The 20,367-nt window shown below is 48.3% G+C and overlaps 1 protein-coding gene across 1 annotated transcript in view; it reads left to right on the forward strand.

Moving 5' to 3' along the window:
• The window catches only part of LOC146822541 (NACHT, LRR and PYD domains-containing protein 12-like), an 867,568-nt gene that overhangs the window by 318,620 nt on the left and 528,581 nt on the right, over positions 1-20,367 (forward strand). The window contains exon 6 of the mRNA XM_085613662.1: positions 16,787-16,831. Coding sequence (XP_085469788.1) covers positions 16,787-16,831 — 45 coding nt within the window. The remainder of the gene's footprint in view (positions 1-16,786; positions 16,832-20,367) is intronic.

Consider the following 20,367-nt stretch of genomic DNA (forward strand, 5'->3'; position numbering starts at 1 on the left):
CAGGGCTTCGTTGTCTCAACTCCATAGGCACCAAATGTCATGTCTATAGGTAAGCCACTTTGTTTTATAGATGGAATAGGAATTATTATTGTAAATGAATTCATCTTCAAATAGTGCCATAAAAAGTATTGCCATTTCCGGTGCAAAAGAAGAGCCCATAGCAGTTCTCTTGGTCTGAATGAAGTACTCATTTTCAAATTTGAAGTAATTCTTCTTGAGTGCCAAAGCTGCCAATTTTATAATAAATTGCGCTGGGAGCCTGTGGGGTCGTGGCCTTGATTCGTCTTGGGGAATTTGTGTTTACAATGAGACAGCATCAAATGTGGCCATCCACTGTATACTAGAATTGAATTGCTGTCCTCCCACTTCATTGATAAAATACGTTTTATCTCTCAAGTAGGTTGGTACATCATTGGGAAAAGTTTTTAAAAATGTGTCTAGATATTGAGAAATTGATTCAAGGATTGAATCACATCCAGTGACGATCGATCGTCCTGGAGGTTTTTTTTTCATCTTTGTGACTTTTAGGTAAGAAATAACTCACAGGAATTCTCAGATTTGAATTCTCCAAAAATTAAAGAATTCTTTGGAGCCAATAAAGTCATTATCAAATCCCTCTTATAGCATTATTGAGGTTTCATTTCAAACTTCTTTCTTTGGGTTGGTTGGTATTAAGCGATAGAAGTCTTGGTTGTAAACTCGACTCTTACGTTCCTTTAAGGACTGGTCTTTTGCCCACAAGATGACCGCTTCGCCCTTATCGACTTGTTTTATAACTATTGTGCTATTATTTTTTAAGTCCTGAATAGACTTTGCTTGGCTTTTTGTTATGCCGCTTTTGCAAAAGTCTTTCTTTCCATTGTATTCCAAGCTCAAATGGGTCGGTAGAAGGTTGACTTCTTAGTTAAGCCTGGTGGTTCCTCTTCTTTATTTGAGAAGTATGCTTTCAGCCTGATCTTTCTGAAAAATGTCAATGTTTCTGTTTTCAATTGTACATAGTACGGATGCTTTGAAGGGACAAACCCAGGAGAAGAATCCTCAAACCAAAACACACAAAGACAGAGGGCCTCATTTATGAAAAGTGACGCATCGCTGCGTGAAAGCAGCGATGCGTCATTTCTCAGTGCGCCCTCCTTGCGACATGATTGATGCGTCATATTTACTGTATGATGCATCATGTCGCAAGGAGTTACAGATATGTCAGTATTTCTGACGTATCTGTATGGCGCAAAAGTGACGCATTGTTGGAGTCTGTCACAAAAGTGACGCAACTCCAGCAATGTGTTCCTTCATGTAAAAGGGCCTGCGTCAGTCTTACGCCTGCTGTGAGGCAGGCGTAAGATATCAACGCATTTGCGTCCTAGAAGTGGTGCAGTGAAATCTTATAGATTTCACTGCGTCACTTCTATGACCCTTTCTTGCGTCAGAACGCCCCCCCTGCATACATTATACCTGGTCCAGGTATAATGTGGCGCAGGGGTTTACAAACTGACGCATCTACCTAGATGCATCACTTTGTAAATATGGTGCAACAGGGCACAATTTTCACGCTGCTGGTGCGTCACAAAAAGAGACGCACCTGCGGCGTAAAAGTGACGTGCGGCCTCATACATAAGGCCCAGAGTTCTTTTTCAGCCAGAGGCCAACAGCAAAACAGGGAATGATGCACAAATGCATACGAGACACCAATTTTACAAAAACTAAAGGAGACTTCAATTGTCAATTTGTCATTTAAAGTTCTAAGTGAATACTAGAAATCAATACATGAACGAGGACTCACATTTGTTCCTTCAAAGCACACCGACTATGTACGATTGAAAACAGACGCACTGGAATTTTTTTTAGAAGGAAAATAGCGTTTAAAAAAAATAGAGGTTCCTATTCAAACGCGGGATAAACCACAAGCGAGCCAATTCTTTTAAAGCCAATCATGGTGCAGATAGAAGCCCTCGATTAAGAAGGGTAAAGCTGGAGCGTGCAAAAGATGCAAGAGGCCAGAAGAGTAATTCACTGCGTTTCCGGAATCGAAAAACAACGGCAAACAAACGCAAGCATTTATAGAGTTAACATCCATGTTAAGGTATCCGGGGTGGGGGTCACCACAAGGGTGGGCAGGGTTCCCACCTGAAGGAAAGGGAGGAAGACAAAAATGAAACTAAGGAGTTCTATAAATGTCCCCTAAATAGTTCTATGGGTCAGGACTCCCAACCCCCTTTTGAGGAAAAGAAGAAATGGCTTCTTGATGACAGGTTCTCAGGGAAGGCGCCCCCCACATGCTCTGAGAGCCATCAGGTTGGGCACTTCAAAACCTCGATGAGCCCAGCGACACCAACACAATCAACCTCTAGGAAAGCATGAGCAACATCGGGCTCAGCAGCTTGTCACCAACTCTACCCACATCGCAGAACACACACTTGACCCCATTTTCACCTCCAATGACAGAGTCAAGTACAACCACATCTCACAGCTCACCAAAACTGACCGCTGCAGCCTCCATGATACCATCTCAGGACCTACCAACAATGGCGCATGCCCCCCAGCTCCATGCGCAGAAATTGGAAAAAGTTATCAGAAGAAAGTGCAACAACTGTTGCAGGGATTCTGCACCTACACAGAACTATGCACAGGAAACCAGGACCTCAATGAATAGGGGTGTACCATCCTATCACATTAGTACCCATAATCCCATCCGACTAGCTATAGTGTCTCATTCGTTCCCCTCCAAATATCGAGAAGCTACCAATGATTAGACAACCCAGAACACGACACTCCCAACCCTCTTAGGAATCGCGGGAGCAGGACACACATTTGCTCACTTACTCGTGAAATGTCCACAGAATTGTCAGTCACTAAAATCGTTGAAAATGTTTATTAAGACTATCGTGCTCTACAATATAGTATGCGAGCCAGTCCCAGCAGCAGAATGCATAAACTAAGCACAGTTAGCATTGATACAATTCCATAAAATACAAAGGGAGACATCCTTTTATAAAGACAGTGTATAGCAGGCTAATTAGGCCTAGTCCACCCTCCCCTTGATAGGAAGAAGTTATTTTATATAAAGGGAGATCTCTAGGCATTGATAGATGAAAGCCTTTTTGTAAATGTTACATCATAGGATCAGCAGAGCTCATCTCCATGAAAGGTACAGATAAAATGTTGCAATAACAAGTCATATAGTAACATGCGCAAAAGCAGCCAGACTTGTGCTAACTTAGCAATGTCGACAATGTACCAAGGAGCCATATGACACAACGCTCTCAACTCCCACCTTCCAGACACAACATCCAACCCAGAACATGCTGCGAAGAACTTCTCCCACTGGATCACATAATTCACAAACACAGTCACCGCGGCCAAACCAGCCAAATCCAAAGTATATGTCAGAAGAGCCAGCTGGTTCACTGAGGAGCTGAAATCAATCAAATGGAACTTCTGGCCACTAGAAAGGAAGTGGCGCACCAGTAAAGAGACAGGAGACCATACCTCCTTCTAGACAGCAATTAACCAATACCACCACCTCCTAAAAGAAACAAAGGAAATCACACCCTAGCAGACTGCATGGAAGCAAGCACAAACAGCAGCCAGGAGCTCTACGCCTTCGTGAAGGAGTTCTCCAACCCCGCAGTTGCTGAGATTGGCATCACCTCTTCCAAACAACTGTGAGACACCCTGGCGGACTTGTTCCACGACAAAATGTCAGGTATCTATAGAAACTTCAAAACCCACCTCCCATCGCCAACAGCATCAACCTGCTCACACCAATTAACACAACCTCGGAATACCTGCTCACTCTCTGGGACCCCCTCACAACTCCAGCCACAATCTCCATCATGAACTCCGTGCACTCGGGAGCACCTCATGGAACCCTATCCCCAGCACGTCTTCAACCTCAGGAGCAAGACGATTGGTGACGAGCTCAAGAAAGTCCTGAACACCTCCACCACCTCTGCCTCCTTCCATGAGGACTGGAAACACTCTGAAATGAGGCACCTCTGAAGAAACCGTCTGCAGAATCGAAGAACTACCAGCCCATCTCTCTGCTCCCCTTTCCAGGAAAGGTTCTTGAGAAAGCAAACAACCAGAACTCACTGAACACCTGGAGCACAATAACCTCCTTTACCCCTCTCAATCTGGATTTCGAGTCAACCACAGCACCGAGACAGCTTGTATCGCAACCACCAATGACATTAGGGCCCTCCTGGATACCAACTAAACAGCACCCTTCATCCTCCTCGGCCTGTCAGCCGCCTTGGACACAGTCTACGATCCCATCTTGATCGACTGACTCCACTACATTGGAATCCAAGGAAACACCCTTAGATGGACCACCTCATACCTCACTGTAAGAACCCAGAGAGTTCGCCTCCCATGCTTCACATCGGAACCCAAGAAGGTCATCTAAAGCATCCCTCAAAGATCATCTCTCAGCCCCACCCTCTTCAACATCTACATGAACTCCCTGGCCAACACCATCAGATCGCACAGACTCCACATCATCTCCTAAGCTAACGACACTCAGCTCATCCTCTCACGGTCAGAGGACCCCTCCACCACCAGAGCCAACTTTCACAGATGTAGGACAACTGTCTCAAGCTCAGTACGGACAAGAAGAAAATCCTCATCATTGGGAACAGCACCTCACCATGGAATGACGCACCACTCCCCAGACCCTATAGACCACCCCCACAACCTTGGCATCATCTTGGTTAGCAAGCTATCTATGAAGAAACAGGTAAACGCAGTATCACCCGCCATCTTCCACACTCTACGCATGCTCTGCAAGATCTCAGGGGGCTCCCAGTCAATACCAGAAGGACGATCATGCAGGCCCTCATCACCAGCAGGCCGGACTACAGGAGCACACTCTATGGAGGAATCACTAAACGCCTCTTTAAGAGACTACAGATAATACAAAACTCAGCAGCAAGGCTCATCCTTGACCTCCCCAGAAGGACCCACATCACATCCTCAACTCATGCAGCTACACTGACTCCCGATACAGAAGAGATGCCAGTTCAAGATGCGTGGCCCACACATACAAAGCCCTGCACAAAGAAGGATCATGATACATCAACAAAAGCATGACCTTCCACCAAGCGACCTGACACCTATGATCTGCCTCCCTCTTCCTTGCAGACACCCCAGATCCGCCCAGCCAACAGCGAGGCTGCTGTTTATCGCACCTGGCGGTCAAAGCTTGGAACGACCTTCCCCTGCACCTCAGAACTGCCTCATCACTGCAGCAATTTGGGAAAGGACTGTAGACCTGGCTGTTCAAATAAATAAATCAACATAGAGAGAGGGAGACGTCATGACCCTTTCGTCTTCCCAGTTCAAATAATGAAAAACAAATTTAAAACGGATCAGCCACCTATTTGTATTATGGTTGCTCCAGTCTTCCTCCTTTGGTCCCTTCAGGTGTTGATTACAGGGACTGGGAATCCGCAGCGTGTTTTAAAAGCTGGTTACCCTAGTATTACCATTCAAGAATCTCACATGTCGGCACCGCACCTACAACACACAATATCAGATTGAGGATTTGACTTTGACAGAAACACTACCACATCAAAATAAACATCACAGCATGCTACAAAATGAATCACTCTGTCACATGCACAAAATTACACAAAAAACAACCAGCTCTACAGTAAATCTGGCATCGCAGCACTTCCTGGAGAAATTCGGCAACCAGGGTGGGAACTCAATGATGAAACATGTCACCTACTAAGTAGGTGCGGGAGGGTTCTTTTAAAACACCCTGCAGGTTCCCAGTCCCTGTAATCAACACCCAAATGGAAAGTAGGAGGAAGACTGGAGCAACCATAATACAAATAGGTGGTTGATCCGTTCTAAATTTGTTTGGAAAATAAATAGATCACCACAGAGCAGCAAGCAACTCCTGTGACTGGAGACCCTCATGGGTGATTTGCTGTGCTTTATAAATGATTGATTGATTGATTAATTGATTGATGGATTGATTGAATGAGGGGGATGCCAATGTCCAAAGCCGAAGCAGTACCCCTCTAGTGGGCAGTCACTGGGGCTGGCTGGTGTAGCGCTAGGGGAGGAGATGCCCCAGTTAGTGGGGAGACAAAAGAGAGGTTACCCTAGTGTCCCTGGTTGACGGAGAGATGGTACCAAAGGCCCCATGCCTAGTAACTAAGAAATACAGGCAATGGGTCGCCATCAATGGCCAGATGGTAGAGGCTCCGGGAGACACTTGAAGCCAGCATGACAACCGTCAGGTGCCATCTGGTGAACTCAGAGCAGGTAATCCCTAATTGTGAGAAGTTGGCCTGATGTATGATGTCACTAGTTCTAGTGTACACCTTATATCAGTCCAAATACCCTTATGGTGATTGGTTGTAAAGTCAACCTTATAGACCAGCTATCCTAGTGGTAGCATGGACAAGAGCAGTCTTAGGCTAAACTCTGAATGGCATGTGAAGCCAGCTGTGATACCATATATAATCCCTTGAATACCAAATGAAAGGACAACACAACAGATATATATATAAAATAAAGTGTATTTATTCTAAGCAAACCCTCAGCACTCTTTATGAGATTAGAGGTAAGTACAACACAGTCTTATTTAAGCATACATTAAGTCACACAGGTAAGTAATACAGTTAGGCCCTAGGGGCCACGCAAACCATATACTAAGTAAGTGGTATAAGAACCACTGTCACGGAAATAGAATAGGCCTAGGCCTAGGGAATCGCTGGGGCTACACTACACTAGCGTTAGTTAGGAAGTGGGAGGCCCACGGGATTCGTGTGCAGAGTGGAAACACTCACGCGTAATGCGTAAAAGTCAATAGCAATAGTACAGTTAGAAAACGGTAGATTTAGGACACTTCCGGAGTAGCTAGGAAGTTGAGACTTGAAAACTAGACACTAGGATAGTCACTATCCTGATGAGCACCGGAGTACCCAAGTTACCTAGCCCACAGGCTGCGGGTGCATAGGGGTGAAGATGCGTCGTTTTCGTCGTCGACTCCTATGGATGCCTGAAGAAAGATGCTGACAGGCAGTCAGTGAAGAGTGTCCGGTGGATCCCAAGGCTGGGATCAAGAAGAAAGGAAACCTGCAAGCAGAAGGGACAGAGTCAAGGTCACTAGCCAGTGACCACGTGGAACCAGGAAGGAACCAGGCGATGTCGTGAAGATTGCAGGTGAAGGTGAAGCTTGTCGCTGCAGCCAGGAGGACCAGGAAGCGTCGAGGACGACCAGGACCAGGAGGCGAGCTGTCCCACGAAGGCTCTTGCTGTCGGCGGCGTCGAAGTTGGACTAGGACTCACCAAGCCTTGGCAAGCGGAACCCACGAAGAACGAAGGACTTGCTTCTGGTGCAGACCAGGAAGGTCTGGGGTGCTTCTTCTTTGCAGAGAAGCGGGAGCCAGTCTGGAGGAGCCAAACCAGCGCAGAAGATTTCAGGGTGTGTCGTCACAGAGGCCACTAGCCAGCGGGCAAGCAACCGGACAGACGCGGCAAGCAGGAAAATGCTGAAGGGCCCCACGCAGGACTCGTGGAGTGTGGGGGGCTGATCTTTGGTGCAGATGGTGCTTGGGGTTGGGGCTTCTCAATCCCCGGTGCACAACTTCGAGGGTACCTCAGAAGCTGCGCTGTAAGTTACTAGCCACTTTTTCCAGGTAGCCGGTCCCACGTCGCTCGTCGCCTCCACGGATCTCAGCTCTGCTGCAGATGTGGATGAGGGTCGGAGAAGTCTGGAAGTCAAGGCTCTGGTCGGGCTCTGCAGTCGGTTCCTCATAGAACGGTCGCAAAGCAAAGGGTAGTCTCTTGATGGTGCCTGTTTGCACAGGGTAGCCACTCCTTGGCTACAAGGGAGATTCTTCAGTCTTCTTCTTTCGTCGAATGTCGAAGGTCCAGAGTTTCTGTTCAGTTTTGCAGGTTCAGGATAATCTAAAGTCTTGAGGCCCAACTCCCACTCTTATACTAATCTGGGGGGCTGGGATACCTGGTAGGTCACGCCTTATGGGTGGGACCTGGGAGGGGGTGGTTACACCCACTTCCCTTTGTCCAGTTTCGCGCCAGAGCTGGGGCTGGAGTGCCCCAGCACCGGTTTGAACTGGACTATGCAAGGAACACCTTGTGTGCCCCAGGCATGTCTCATTCCTTTCAGCCCACCCTGCCCCAATACACTAAAGGCTGTCTGGGGAGGTGCTAGCACCTCCCCAAGCAGGAAACCTATTGTCCAGGCCTCCCTGGCTGGGATCACTCCCAGCTGCAGGAGGTCAGACTTGTGTCGTGGCAGCAGCATCCATTTTGTGATGCTGAGGCTTTGGTCAGAGGCTAACAGTGAAGTATGATTTTAACATGTCTTTCCCTCTAGAAGGGGGGAATAATATCCTCATGTCCAGAAATGGTATGGGGGTATTATTCCACAGTGTTAGACACCTTACACGACATGTTTCGATAAAGCCAAACCATAGTTACCATAACCGTCTAAGATTATAAGGCACTTTAAGAGTATATGGTAGGCTATATCATAGAACAGCTATAAGGACTTGGTTCCGAAAGCTGCAGACAGGCTCAGCTCATGCTAGAGCACCATCTCACATGTTACCAAGCACTCTGCCTCCAGGATTGTTAAGGCCTGCCATAGGAGTGACTGATAGGTACACATGTGTCTATATATAAGGTAGATATAGATATACTATATCTAAGCAAGGGGTGATTACACGACCTTGCCCCAGCTGAGTGATCAGCCAGTTGTGTCTGATTGGAAGGCCAGACCAGGGGTGGCATAATACATGCTGCAGCCCCTGGGAGGCCTAGGGTACACCTATGCCCTGGGTACCTAGGGTACACTGTACAGGGTCCAATAAGGTGATCCTTACCAATTGTGTATGTACCTAGGGTACATGGAGTCCATTTTAAGGAGAGAGCAGGCAGCCTGAGACCCTGAATGGCAGGATCTCAGGCCAACTAAGTCGAAAAACCAGCTAGACACTAGGCAAAAAGTTGGGGGTAACCATAGTCAGATATCCACCTTCCTACACAACCCCCCCTCAAACGAAAGGAGATAAGGCTGGCCTTGACAAGGTAAGCCTCTATTGCCTAAGTGGCCATATAAGGAAGAACCAGCACTGGCATGGTTACCCCCTGTCTCATGGTCCACTAAGCAATCCCTCATCCTAAAGGTATCATAGGGTCTCCACCATAGGGAATCTCTACCTTGGGTGTGTCTTTGCAAAGTAAAAGGCTGGTGTTGAGATGGAGTACTGAAGTGAGTGTCCTCAAAGTGAGGCCTCAGCTTCCTCCAATCATCCTCCACCATGGATGCCTTTCTTTCTTTAACTGAGTTGCACTGTGCTCTCAGGGTCAGCCTCTGGCTACCTAAAGCTGGAGGCTGGGTCCCTTTGGTGGGCTTACTGGAGGGACAGGTCAGGTTTGGGGCCCTAAGGTCCCATGTTTGCCTGTGCCCAACAGAATCCCTCTGGGGGAGGTCCCTAACTACCTGTAAAGGGGATCCCTCAGGAATGTTTTTACCCATCACCTGGCTAGGGCTACTAGCCAGGCAATCCTCATTCTTTTGATCGGGGGGTTCTTGTGGACAGGGGCCCTCTTGGGGTCCACTGGCCTCCCTGACCTCTGCAGCCCTGGGCTGACTGAGGCAGGGTAGAGAGAGGCAGGCTACCTGCACCAGACTGGGTCCCACCTTGGAAGGGGCCACTGACATCAGAGGCTCTGCCAGGCCAGGCCTGGCTACCTCTGGGGCAGTTCCTTCACAAGGGTGTTGTAAATTGAGACAATGATGTGATTAAGCATTTACTGAAGACATTAATTCCCCTGTTATAGATTGTGTTTTCTCTGTTATGTTGACCGAAGCTTGGACTCCATTTTGTATTGTCATGCCTCCACGTGTTCCCCACGAGAAGAGTCCAACCTCTGTGTTAGTTGCTCTTGTAATCTGCCCAGTAACAGTCTATAAATAGCTCCTTTGTCCATCTGGCGCATGCCCAGACTTGACCACATCTGTTATCAGTTAGCCTTGCTTGACCATGTTTTCGTGGGCTCAAGGAGTGCGTTAGCTCCGCCCACATATTGATTCAGTATCGAAAATGACCATAAATGGTAATGTTCTTCGTCTTCATGTTGTATCCACCCACTTATGAGCCCCTCTACTGTGTATAAAAGGGGACCATGTACGAATGTTCTTTGTGCTACTCTATGCAATACTGAAGAGTGTTGTGTGGATTGTAGGACCACCCTTAAGGGTTAATAAATGCTGTCTTTGTACTTTGCAGTTTCCGTGCCAACTTCCTTATAGATTCCATTACAGGAGAGCGAACCCTTGTGTCCTGCGGGCCTAGCTGGGGCCTGTATTCATCAAGGGGTGAGGTCAGATCCCTGAGGAGGCTGACCTTTTCCTAATGTCTGGGGAGAGGGAGACTTTTCTTCCTCCCCACTACTCTCTGTTTGTGTGGAGTGATCCATAGTTTCAGGCTTCACTACACCTATGTCAGTCTGAGTATGGGCTGAGACCATTACAGCCTTGCCAACCTTTTCAGGGAGGCACTCAGTTTGTGTTTGAGCTGTGACTGTCACAGCTCTGCCAATTTCTACAGGGAAGTCTGTCTGTGCCTGGGCTGTGGCTACCACTGCCCTTCCAACCTTTTCAGGGAGGAAATCTACTTGGACAGGGGTTGTGACTGGCACAACCCCACTACCCTTTTGTGAAAGGCCTACCATTTTGGAATGGGTGTCTTGTTCAACTCCAGCCCAAGCTGAGAGTTCTAAGTCATTCCCCAGTAAGCAGTCCACAGGCAAGGTTGGGGACACTGCCACCCGTTTAGGGCCAGTGACACCTCCCCAGCTGAGACATACCTCTGCCATGGGATGACTGTTCTGTTTGCCATCAATGTTAGTCACCTGGTATGAGAAACCAGGCAAAAGCTGCTCAGAGGGAACTAGCCTATGGGCCACCATAGGGATGCTAGCTCCAGTGTCTCTGTAGGCCTCAGCTTTTCTACCATTGATGTAGGGCTCCTGTATGTACCTACCCAAAGTGTTGGGACAGGCAGTGAAGTTGGCAAACCCCATGCCACCATCACAGACAAGAGTAGCTGCTGTAGGGGAATTGGCTAAGCCAGGATCCCCCTGTGTTCCCCAAGAAAGCCCAACCAAATTTTTGGGGGCACTCCCACCACCTGGGGGATTACTGCTGACAGTAATAGGTGGTGTGACAGGAGTAGTTGGAGGAACAGTTTTGTTTTTAGCCTGTGGGCAACTGCTGTCAGTTTTCCAATGCCCAGGTGCTTTACACACATGGCAGTAAGGCTTTTTAACTGTGGTAGAGGAGGGAGCTTGGGACCCACCACCCTGTGTGGAGTTTTGGGGCCCTGAGGAAGATTTCTCTTTTGCTTTATCCCCACCCTTCTCTTGAGGCTTGGTGGTATCTTTCTTTTGGTCACCACCCTGATTTTTAGGCCTAATCCTGGTCCTGACCCATTTATCTGCCCTCTTTCCCAATTCTTGGGGAGAGGTCAAATCTGTGTCTACCAGGTGTTGATGGAGAAGCTGGTTCTGACAATTACTAAGGATCTGCTCCCTCATAATCAAGTTGTACAATCCTGTATAGTCCTGCACCTTGCTGCCATTTAACCAACCTTCCAAAGCCTTAGTGGCACAATCCACAAAATCAGACCAGTCCTGTGTCTGTGTCTTCTGGGTGTCTCTGAACAACAACCTATATTGCTCATGGTTAAGCCAAACCCATCTATCAGAGCACTCTTCAGGACTTTGTAATTGTTTGCATCCTCATCACTGACTGTGAGGAGCTTGTCTCTACCTTTGTCAGAAAAGGAGAGCCACAAGATAGCTGCCCACTGACTTTGGGGTACCTGCTGTACTTTGCAGGCCCTCTCCAAAGCAGTCATCCATTTGTGGATGTCATCCCCATTCTGATATGGGGGGACTATCTTGCTTAGGTTTCTATGGTCATAAGACCTATCCCTATCTCTAGGGATGTTGCTGCCACCAGTGGGTTCTGACCCACACAATTTTTGCTCTCTAGCCAGAGCAAGCTTCTCCTTGGCAAGGGCAATTTCTTCCCTCTGAATCCTCAGATTAGCTTCCCTCATTCTGGCTTTATGCTCCTTTCTCTCAGGTGAAATCATTCCCCTGTGAGAGGAAGCATTAGAGATGCTAGAGACATGGGAGTGGATGGATTCCCTTGAAGGGGATCTGTCCCTCCTGCTTCTCTGTGTAAGCCTACTTGTGGGTCTGTATGGGGGGACCCCATGCAAACTCCCATGTAAACTTAGGTTAGCCTGGCTAAGTCTTCCTACTTGGCCCTGGCTGTCTACCTCTTCATCTGAAGTCTCCTCTGACTCCTCTGTGGTGGGTAGACCCTCCTCTGTGCCTAGGGCACCTGCCTGAGATGCCTTAAGAATGTCATACTCCTCTAGGAGTTGTCTTAACTGAAGGAGGGTAGGGTTTGCACCCTGTTTTATTCCTCTGGAGGTACACAATTGTCTCATCTCCTGGAATGTTAAGGTATCATATCTAGAGGGGGTCTTTTGCAGACCTGATCCTCCTGAGAGAGCATCTACTTGATCTCCTCTCAGAGACATGATCTAGTGAGGGTGTGGTGTGTGCACCTACCTACACTAGTTGTATCTACTAAACCTCTCTAGTAGTTGTAGTCAGGGTGTGTTACTCCCTTCAACCTACAACTACAAAGTCCAGTAGGACTTAAGTATAATAATCTATGTTATATGTACCTAGACAATATCTGTGTGATCTTTCAATTCAGTATCTCAAGATTACAATGGTATTACAACAGCAAGCTCAGATCCCCACCGCTGCTCACCAATGTGAGAAGTTGGCCTGATGTATGATGTCACTAGTTCTAGTGTACACCTTATATCAGTCCAAATACCCTTATGGTGATTGGTTGTAAAGTCAACCTTATAGACCAGCTATCCTAGTGGTAGCATGGACAAGAGCAGTCTTAGGCTAAACTCTGAATGGCATGTGAAGTCAGCTGTGATACCATATATAATCCCTTGAATACCAAATGAAAGGACACCACAACAGATATATATATAAAATAAAGTGTATTTATTCTAAGCAAACCCTCAGCACTCTTTATGAGATTAGAGGTAAGTACAACACAGTGTTATTTAAGCATACATTAAGTCACACAGGTAAGTAATACAGTTAGGCCCTAGGGGCCACGCAAACCATATACTAAGTAAGTGGTCTAAGAACCACTGTCACGGAAATAGAATAGGCCTAGGCCTAGGGAATCGCTGGGGCTACACTACACTAGCGTTAGTTAGGAAGTGGGAGGCCCACGGGATTCGTGTGCAGAGTGGAAACACTCACGCGTAATGCGTAAAAGTCAATAGCAATAGTACAGTTTAGAAAACGGTAGATTTAGGACACTTCCGGAGTAGCTAGGAAGTTGAGACTTGAAAACTAGACACTAGGATAGTCACTATCCTGATGAGCACCGGAGTACCCAAGTTACCTAGCCCACAGGCTGCGGGTGCATAGGGGTGAAGATGCGTCGTTTTCGTCGTCGACTCCTATGGATGCCTGAAGAAAGATGCTGACAGGCAGTCAGTGAAGAGTGTCCAGTGGATCCCAAGGCTGGGATCAAGAAGAAAGGAAACCTGCAAGCAGAAGGGACAGAGTCAAGGTCACTAGCCAGTGACCACGTGGAACCAGGAAGGAACCAGGCGATGTCGTGAAGATTGCAGGTGAAGGTGAAGCTTGTCGCTGCAGCCAGGAGGACCAGGAAGCGTCGAGGACGACCAGGACCAGGAGGCGAGCTGTCCCACGAAGGCTCTTGCTGTCGGCGGCGTCGAAGTTGGACTAGGACTCACCAAGCCTTGGCAAGCGGAACCCACGAAGAACGAAGGACTTGCTTCTGGTGCAGACCAGGAAGGTCTGGGGTGCTTCTTCTTTGCAGAGAAGCGGGAGCCAGTCTGGAGGAGCCAAACCAGCGCAGAAGATTTCAGGGTGCGTCGTCACAGAGGCCACTAGCCAGCGGGCAAGCAACCGGACAGACGCGGCAAGCAGGAAAATGCTGAAGGGCCCCACGCAGGACTCGTGGAGTGTGGGGGGCTGATCTTCGGTGCAGATGGTGCTTGGGGTTGGGGCTTCTCAATCCCCGGTGCACAACTTCGAGGGTACCTCAGAAGCTGCGCTGTAAGTTACTAGCCACTTTTTCCAGGTAGCCGGTCCCACGTCGCTCGTCGCCTCCACGGATCTCAGCTCTGCTGCAGATGTGGACGAGGGTCGGAGAAGTCTGGAAGTCAAGGCTCTGGTCGGGCTCTGCAGTCGGTTCCTCGTAGAACGGTCGCAAAGCAAAGGGTAGTCTCTTGATGGTGCCTGTTTGCACAGGGTAGCCACTCCTTGGCTACAAGGGAGATTCTTCAGTCTTCTTCTTTCGTCGAATGTCGAAGGTCCAGAGTTTCTGTTCAGTTTTGCAGGTTCAGGATAATCTAAAGTCTTGAGGCCCAACTCCCACTCTTATACTAATCTGGGGGGCTGGGATACCTGCTAGGTCACGCCTTATGGGTGGGACCTGGGAGGGGGTGGTTACACCCACTTCCCTTTGTCCAGTTTCGCGCCAGAGCTGGGGCTGGAGTGCCCCAGCACCGGTTTGAACTGGACTATGCAAGGAACACCTTGTGTGCCCCAGGCATGTCTCATTCCTTTCAGCCCACCCTGCCCCAATACACTAAAGGCTGTCTGGGGAGGTGCTAGCACCTCCCCAAGCAGGAAACCTATTGTCCAGGCCTCCCTGGCTGGGATCACTCCCAGCTGAAGGAGGTCAGACTTGTGTCGTGGCAGCAGCATCCATTTTGTGATGCTGAGGCTTTGGTCAGAGGCTAACAGTGAAGTATGATTTTAACATGTCTTTCCCTCTAGAAAGGGGGAATAATATCCTCATGTCCAGAAATGGTATGGGGGTATTATTCCACAGTGTTAGACACCTTACACGACATGTTTCGATAAAGCCAAACCATAGTTACCATAACCGTCTAAGATTATAAGGCACTTTAAGAGTATATGGTAGGCTATATCATAGAACAGCTATAAGGACTTGGTTCCGAAAGCTGCAGACAGGCTCAGCTCATGCTAGAGCACCATCTCACATGTTACCAAGCACTCTGCCTCCAGGATTGTTAAGGCCTGCCATAGGAGTGACTGATAGGTACACATGTGTCTATATATAAGGTAAATATAGATATACTATATCTAAGCAAGGGGTGATTACACGACCTTGCCCCAGCTGAGTGATCAGCCAGTTGTGTCTGATTGGAAGGCCAGACCAGGGGTGGCATAATACATGCTGCAGCCCCTGGGAGGCCTAGGGTACACCTATGCCCTGGGTACCTAGGGTACACTGTACAGGGTCCAATAAGGTGATCCTTACCAATTGTGTATGTACCTAGGGTACATGGAGTCCATTTTAAGGAGAGAGCAGGCAGCCTGAGACCCTGAATGGCAGGATCTCAGGCCAACTAAGTCGAAAAACCAGCTAGACACTAGGCAAAAAGTTGGGGGTAACCATAGTCAGATATCCACCCTCCTACACTAATGTATTCCACCAGGACATTGTAGCTGGCAACCTGAGGGTTACTATCAATTCGCTCTGGTTCCCTTTGAGTGGGGGGTTTCAGATTTCTTGAGGGTAGCTGTGAGTCCATCCTTGCCTGTGGATTGTTTGCTTGGCAATGACCTCTGGAAAGAGGTGGCGCTCAGGTCACACCTGTAGATGTTTGGATTGACTGTGTGAGTGTGCCTGACCACATGCCCTATGGCCGCCCGGGAAGGTAGTCAGGAGGACCTGGAGCCTGGAACAATAGCCCAGGTGCTTGCTACAAGGATGTAGGGCAAGGGGCACAGGAAACAGACTCCGGAGACTCCTGCAGTCTGAGGATTTTGCTGTTGGTGCACATCAGTGCTTCCTAATAGCAGTCTCCACTCTTCAGCACCTGGGATTATGTGTCAGTCAGGAAATGTCAACATCAGTTCCCTTACAAACTCTTCTGGAAAGTCTGTAGCTAGCAAAGTTCTCCTGTGACTTTGCTGTCAATAGTGTGCGGAAACTGCAACCTAGCTGTCCAGCATCTGACGGTCACAGGTTAAAAGGTTGTGATAGTAGAGTCACCTGACGTTCTGTCATCAGAAACCTAGAGGTTCCTCTAACGCTAAAGCCGACAGGGAACCACATGTTCAGTGGTTGGCGCCCCCACAGTTAGAATGTTCTGGAAATCATAGACCTCATGTAATCATTTAGCCACTGGTCCTCTCCTGCAGCTTGGTTTTTGCTTTTAGCTGATGAGTTGTATACAATCATATTGTTATAGCTGGTAAGCTCAGCTGCATGTCCAGCATCTGTTCCACAGTGATCAAGAATGCCTTTCTCTGCCATTTCCTGTATCCTGCCATTGATATGGTGTCGGTTTGATGGCTTATGTCCTTGCCTTCACCCATGGAAGGGTTGATCTTGATTAGCCAATGGGTTTTTGTTACTCAAGAGCCCAACCCCCACCACCTACCACATTCAATTAATTGACAAAGCCCTGAACCCATCATAATCAACATCTCCGTAATAATCCCTGCCACGTAAATGTACCACTCCTGCACATTCTGACTAAGAATTTGGAGGCTACTTAACATCCCACATCACGGCGCCCTAAGAATAATTCATGAAATCACATTAAAGTTGACACTGTTTTTGGATCACTCTATTTGTCTGTGATAGTCTTGATATTAATAAGAGTCATTTCATTTTCAGTGTTGGATCCTCATGAGGCCCCAGAGGTCCCAGGAGCTGCTTCAGGTACGTGACGCCTCCACGCAGATGATGAATTGGATTTTGAACCCAGGGAAGAGAGTTCTTGCTGCCATGGGGCTTGAACTTCACCATGGAGCATAAAATGCCACAGTGACCTATGTTATGGGGGATTACTGTGGATAGGAGGCTTTATTTGTACATGTCGATAATGCTGAAGGATGTAGAGGCTGGGTTTGTGCATGTCGATGATGATGAACGATGTGGAGGCTGGGTTTGTCGATGATGCTGAAGGATGTGGAGGTTGGGTTTGTGCATGTCGATGATGCTTAAAGATGTGGAGGGTGGGTTTGCGCATGTCAATGGAGCTGAAGGATGTGGAGGCTAAGTTTGTCGGTGTTGATAATGTAGAGGGATGTGGAGGCTGGATTTGTCCAAGTCGATAATGCTGAAGAATGTGGGGTCTGGGTTTGTCCATGTTGATGATGCTGAAGGAGTGGAGTCTGGGTTTGTCCATGCTGATGATGCTCAAGGATGTGGAGGCTGGGCTTGTTCAAGTCGATGATGCTAAAAGATGTGGAGGCTGGGTTTGTCCATGTCGATGATGCTCAAGGATGTGGAGGCTGGGTTTGTGTATGTCGATGATGCTGAAGGATGTGGAGGCTTGGTTTGTGCATGTCGATAATGCAGAAGGATGTGTAGGCTGGGTTTGTACATGTCGATAATGATGAAGGATGTGGAGGCTGTGTTTGTGCATTTCGATGATGCTGAAGGTTGTGAAGGTTGGGTTTGTGCATGTCGATGATGCTGAAGGATGTGGAGACTGGGTTTGTCCATGTCTATGATGCTGAAGGATGTGGAGGCTTGGTTTGTGAATGTCGATGATGCAGAAGGATGTGTAGGCTGGGTTTGTACATGTCGATGATGCTGAAGGATGTGGAGACTGGGTTTGTCCATGTCGATGATGCTGAAGGATGTGGAGGCTTAGTTTGTGCATGTCGATGATGCAGAAGGATGTGTAGGCTGGGTTTGTACATGTCGATGATGCTGAAGGATGTGAAGGCTGTTTTTTTGCATTTCGATGTTGCTGAAGGTTGTGAAGGTTGGGTTTGTGCATGTCGATGATGCTGAAGGATGTGGCAGCTGTGTTTGTCCATGTTGATGATGCGGAAGGATGTGGAGGCTGGGTTTGTCCATGTCAATGATGCTGATAGATGTGGAGGCTGGGTTTATCCATGTCGATGATGCTGAAGAATGTGGAGGCTGGGTTTGTCCATGTCGATGATGCTGAAGGATGTGGAGGCTACGTTTGTCCATCTCAAGGATGCTAAAGGATGTGGAGGCTTTATTTGTGCATGTCGATGATGCTGAAGGATGTGGAGGCTGGGTTTGTCGATGATGCTGAAGGATGTGGTGGCTGGGTTTGTGCATGTCGATGGTGTTGAGTGATATGGAGGCTGGGTTTGTCCATGTTGATGATGCTGAAGGATGTGCAGGATGGGTTTGTGCATGTTGATGATGCTGAAGGATGTGGAGGCTGGGTTTGTGCATGTTGATGATGCTGAAGGATGTGGAGGCTGGGTTTGTGCATGTTGATGATGCTGAAGGATGTGGAGGCTGGGTTTGTGCATGTCGATGATGTTGAGTGATGTGGAGGCTGGGTTTGTCTATGTCGATGATGCTGAAGGATGTGCAGGATGGGTTTGTCCATGCCGATGATGCTGAAGGATGTGGAGGCTGGGTTTATACATGTTGATGATGCGAAAGGATATGTGGGCTGGGTTTGTGCATGTCGATGATGCTGAAGAATGTGGAGGCTGGGTTTGTGCATGTTGATGATGCTGAAGGATGTGGAGGCTGTTTTTGTGCATGTCGATGATGTTGAGTGATGTGGAGGCTGGGTTTGTCTATGTCGATGATGCTGAAGGATGTGCAGGATGGGTTTGTCCATGCCGATGATGCTGATGGATGTGGAGTCTGGGTTTGAGCTGATGGAGTCTATTCCAAGACTGAATCTTCCAGGTCAGAGGACACAGTTGGTTGAAATGGCAGTGACACGGAAATAGTTATTTAGAGGTGTTAAGAATTCAAATGGGTGCCTCGGTCATTAGCAATAGAGCATGTTTTATGTTTCTGGTTTGGAACAGAAAAATGTTGACGGGGATGCCGTTGGCAATGACACTATGTGGAAGATAGAAAAGAGCAGAACTTGACAGGGTTTTTTTTTTTTGATTTTTCAAAACCTTTAGTGAACTTAAGGCACGATACAATTATGCATTTGGTTATACAGTTTGACATCTGGGTATTGTAAATAATGATGTTTCATCGGCACTTAGACAATAAAATGACCATAGCATACATTTGGCATGTAGGCAGACAGTTTTGCTGTTTTTTGTGTACGTGGTGGCGTCACCTTGTCGTGTATTAGTAGGGCTGTTTCTGTTTGGGGTGTCGTCTGTAGCCTAGGCCGCGGGGCTGGGGGCTGGTTGAGGGGCTCCTCAGAACCAGCAGCCCAGTGGAGGTAAGAGGTCAGGGGGGCCCAAATGTCGTGCGGTCTGATCGCCACGGGCGAAATCCCAGTATTCGCTCAGGTGCATTTCGCAGTGTGCTGCTTCTGCTAGCCAGTGTTTGGACTGTGGCACCGGTCTGCGCCCCCAATGTATTGCCACCCAGTGCTTGGCCAAAACCAACAACATTGCGGTCAGTTTACGACTGGCATCGGAAACATCTTTGACGTGTTCCAGTAAGTGGGTCTGGTGTAATGGGTTGAGAAGTTATGTTGCTGACGATTGTGTCAATGAAGGTTTCTGTAGAATTTGACAGGGTAAGATATTCTGACATATCTGGACTGTTCAGGAAGGAAATAGTGTCCGATGTGGGTGCAAGCAGGTTTTCCCTCTCTGGAGTGAAAAAAGCATATCTTGTGAAACATCATCTAACTCAAACCCCCCTAAAAAACATTGTTTATAATATATCCCTGTTAATAAAATATAGTGAGCTAGAGAGGAAAATAAGGCCAAGTCTAAAACTCAATAGCCTTCTCCTACCTGGACACTTACGGCCCCATTGGTATGGCGGGCGGACTTTGTCCGAACGCCATACCCTCGGGAAATGGGACTGCCCACTGAGGGTGCGGCGTTCCCGCACTCCCGATTAGTATGCGCCGGCCACACTGGCGGGCGCATGGCGCATCTGCAATATTGCGGCGGGCGGTGCAGAGAGCACCGTCCGCCGCAATGCCACAAAGGTAGGTAGTGCGTTTCAATGCACAACGTGACAGGCACCGCGCGGTGCCTGCCACAATGTTCATTGAAAGGCAGGGGGGTACCGTAGGTACCCCCCATGTGCACCCCCCAGAATCCCTGGGGGCCCGCTACAGGCCCCCAATGGCAAAGACCGCCTGCTTTTCCATGGCGGCAAAGGCAACACCCCGCCTGCATAGTAATATGGATGGCGGTGTCTACCAGACACCGCCACCATATGAACTGCTTTTCCGCCCGGTAGGCAAATGGGCGGATTGCCTACCGGCGGGAAACCTGCGGACGGTCTTCCCGTCCGCCGGGGTCCCCCCCGCTATGGTAATG

The sequence above is a fragment of the Triturus cristatus genome, chromosome 6 (assembly GCF_964204655.1).
Source record: "Triturus cristatus chromosome 6, aTriCri1.1, whole genome shotgun sequence".
Taxonomy (NCBI): Eukaryota; Metazoa; Chordata; class Amphibia; order Caudata; family Salamandridae; genus Triturus; species Triturus cristatus.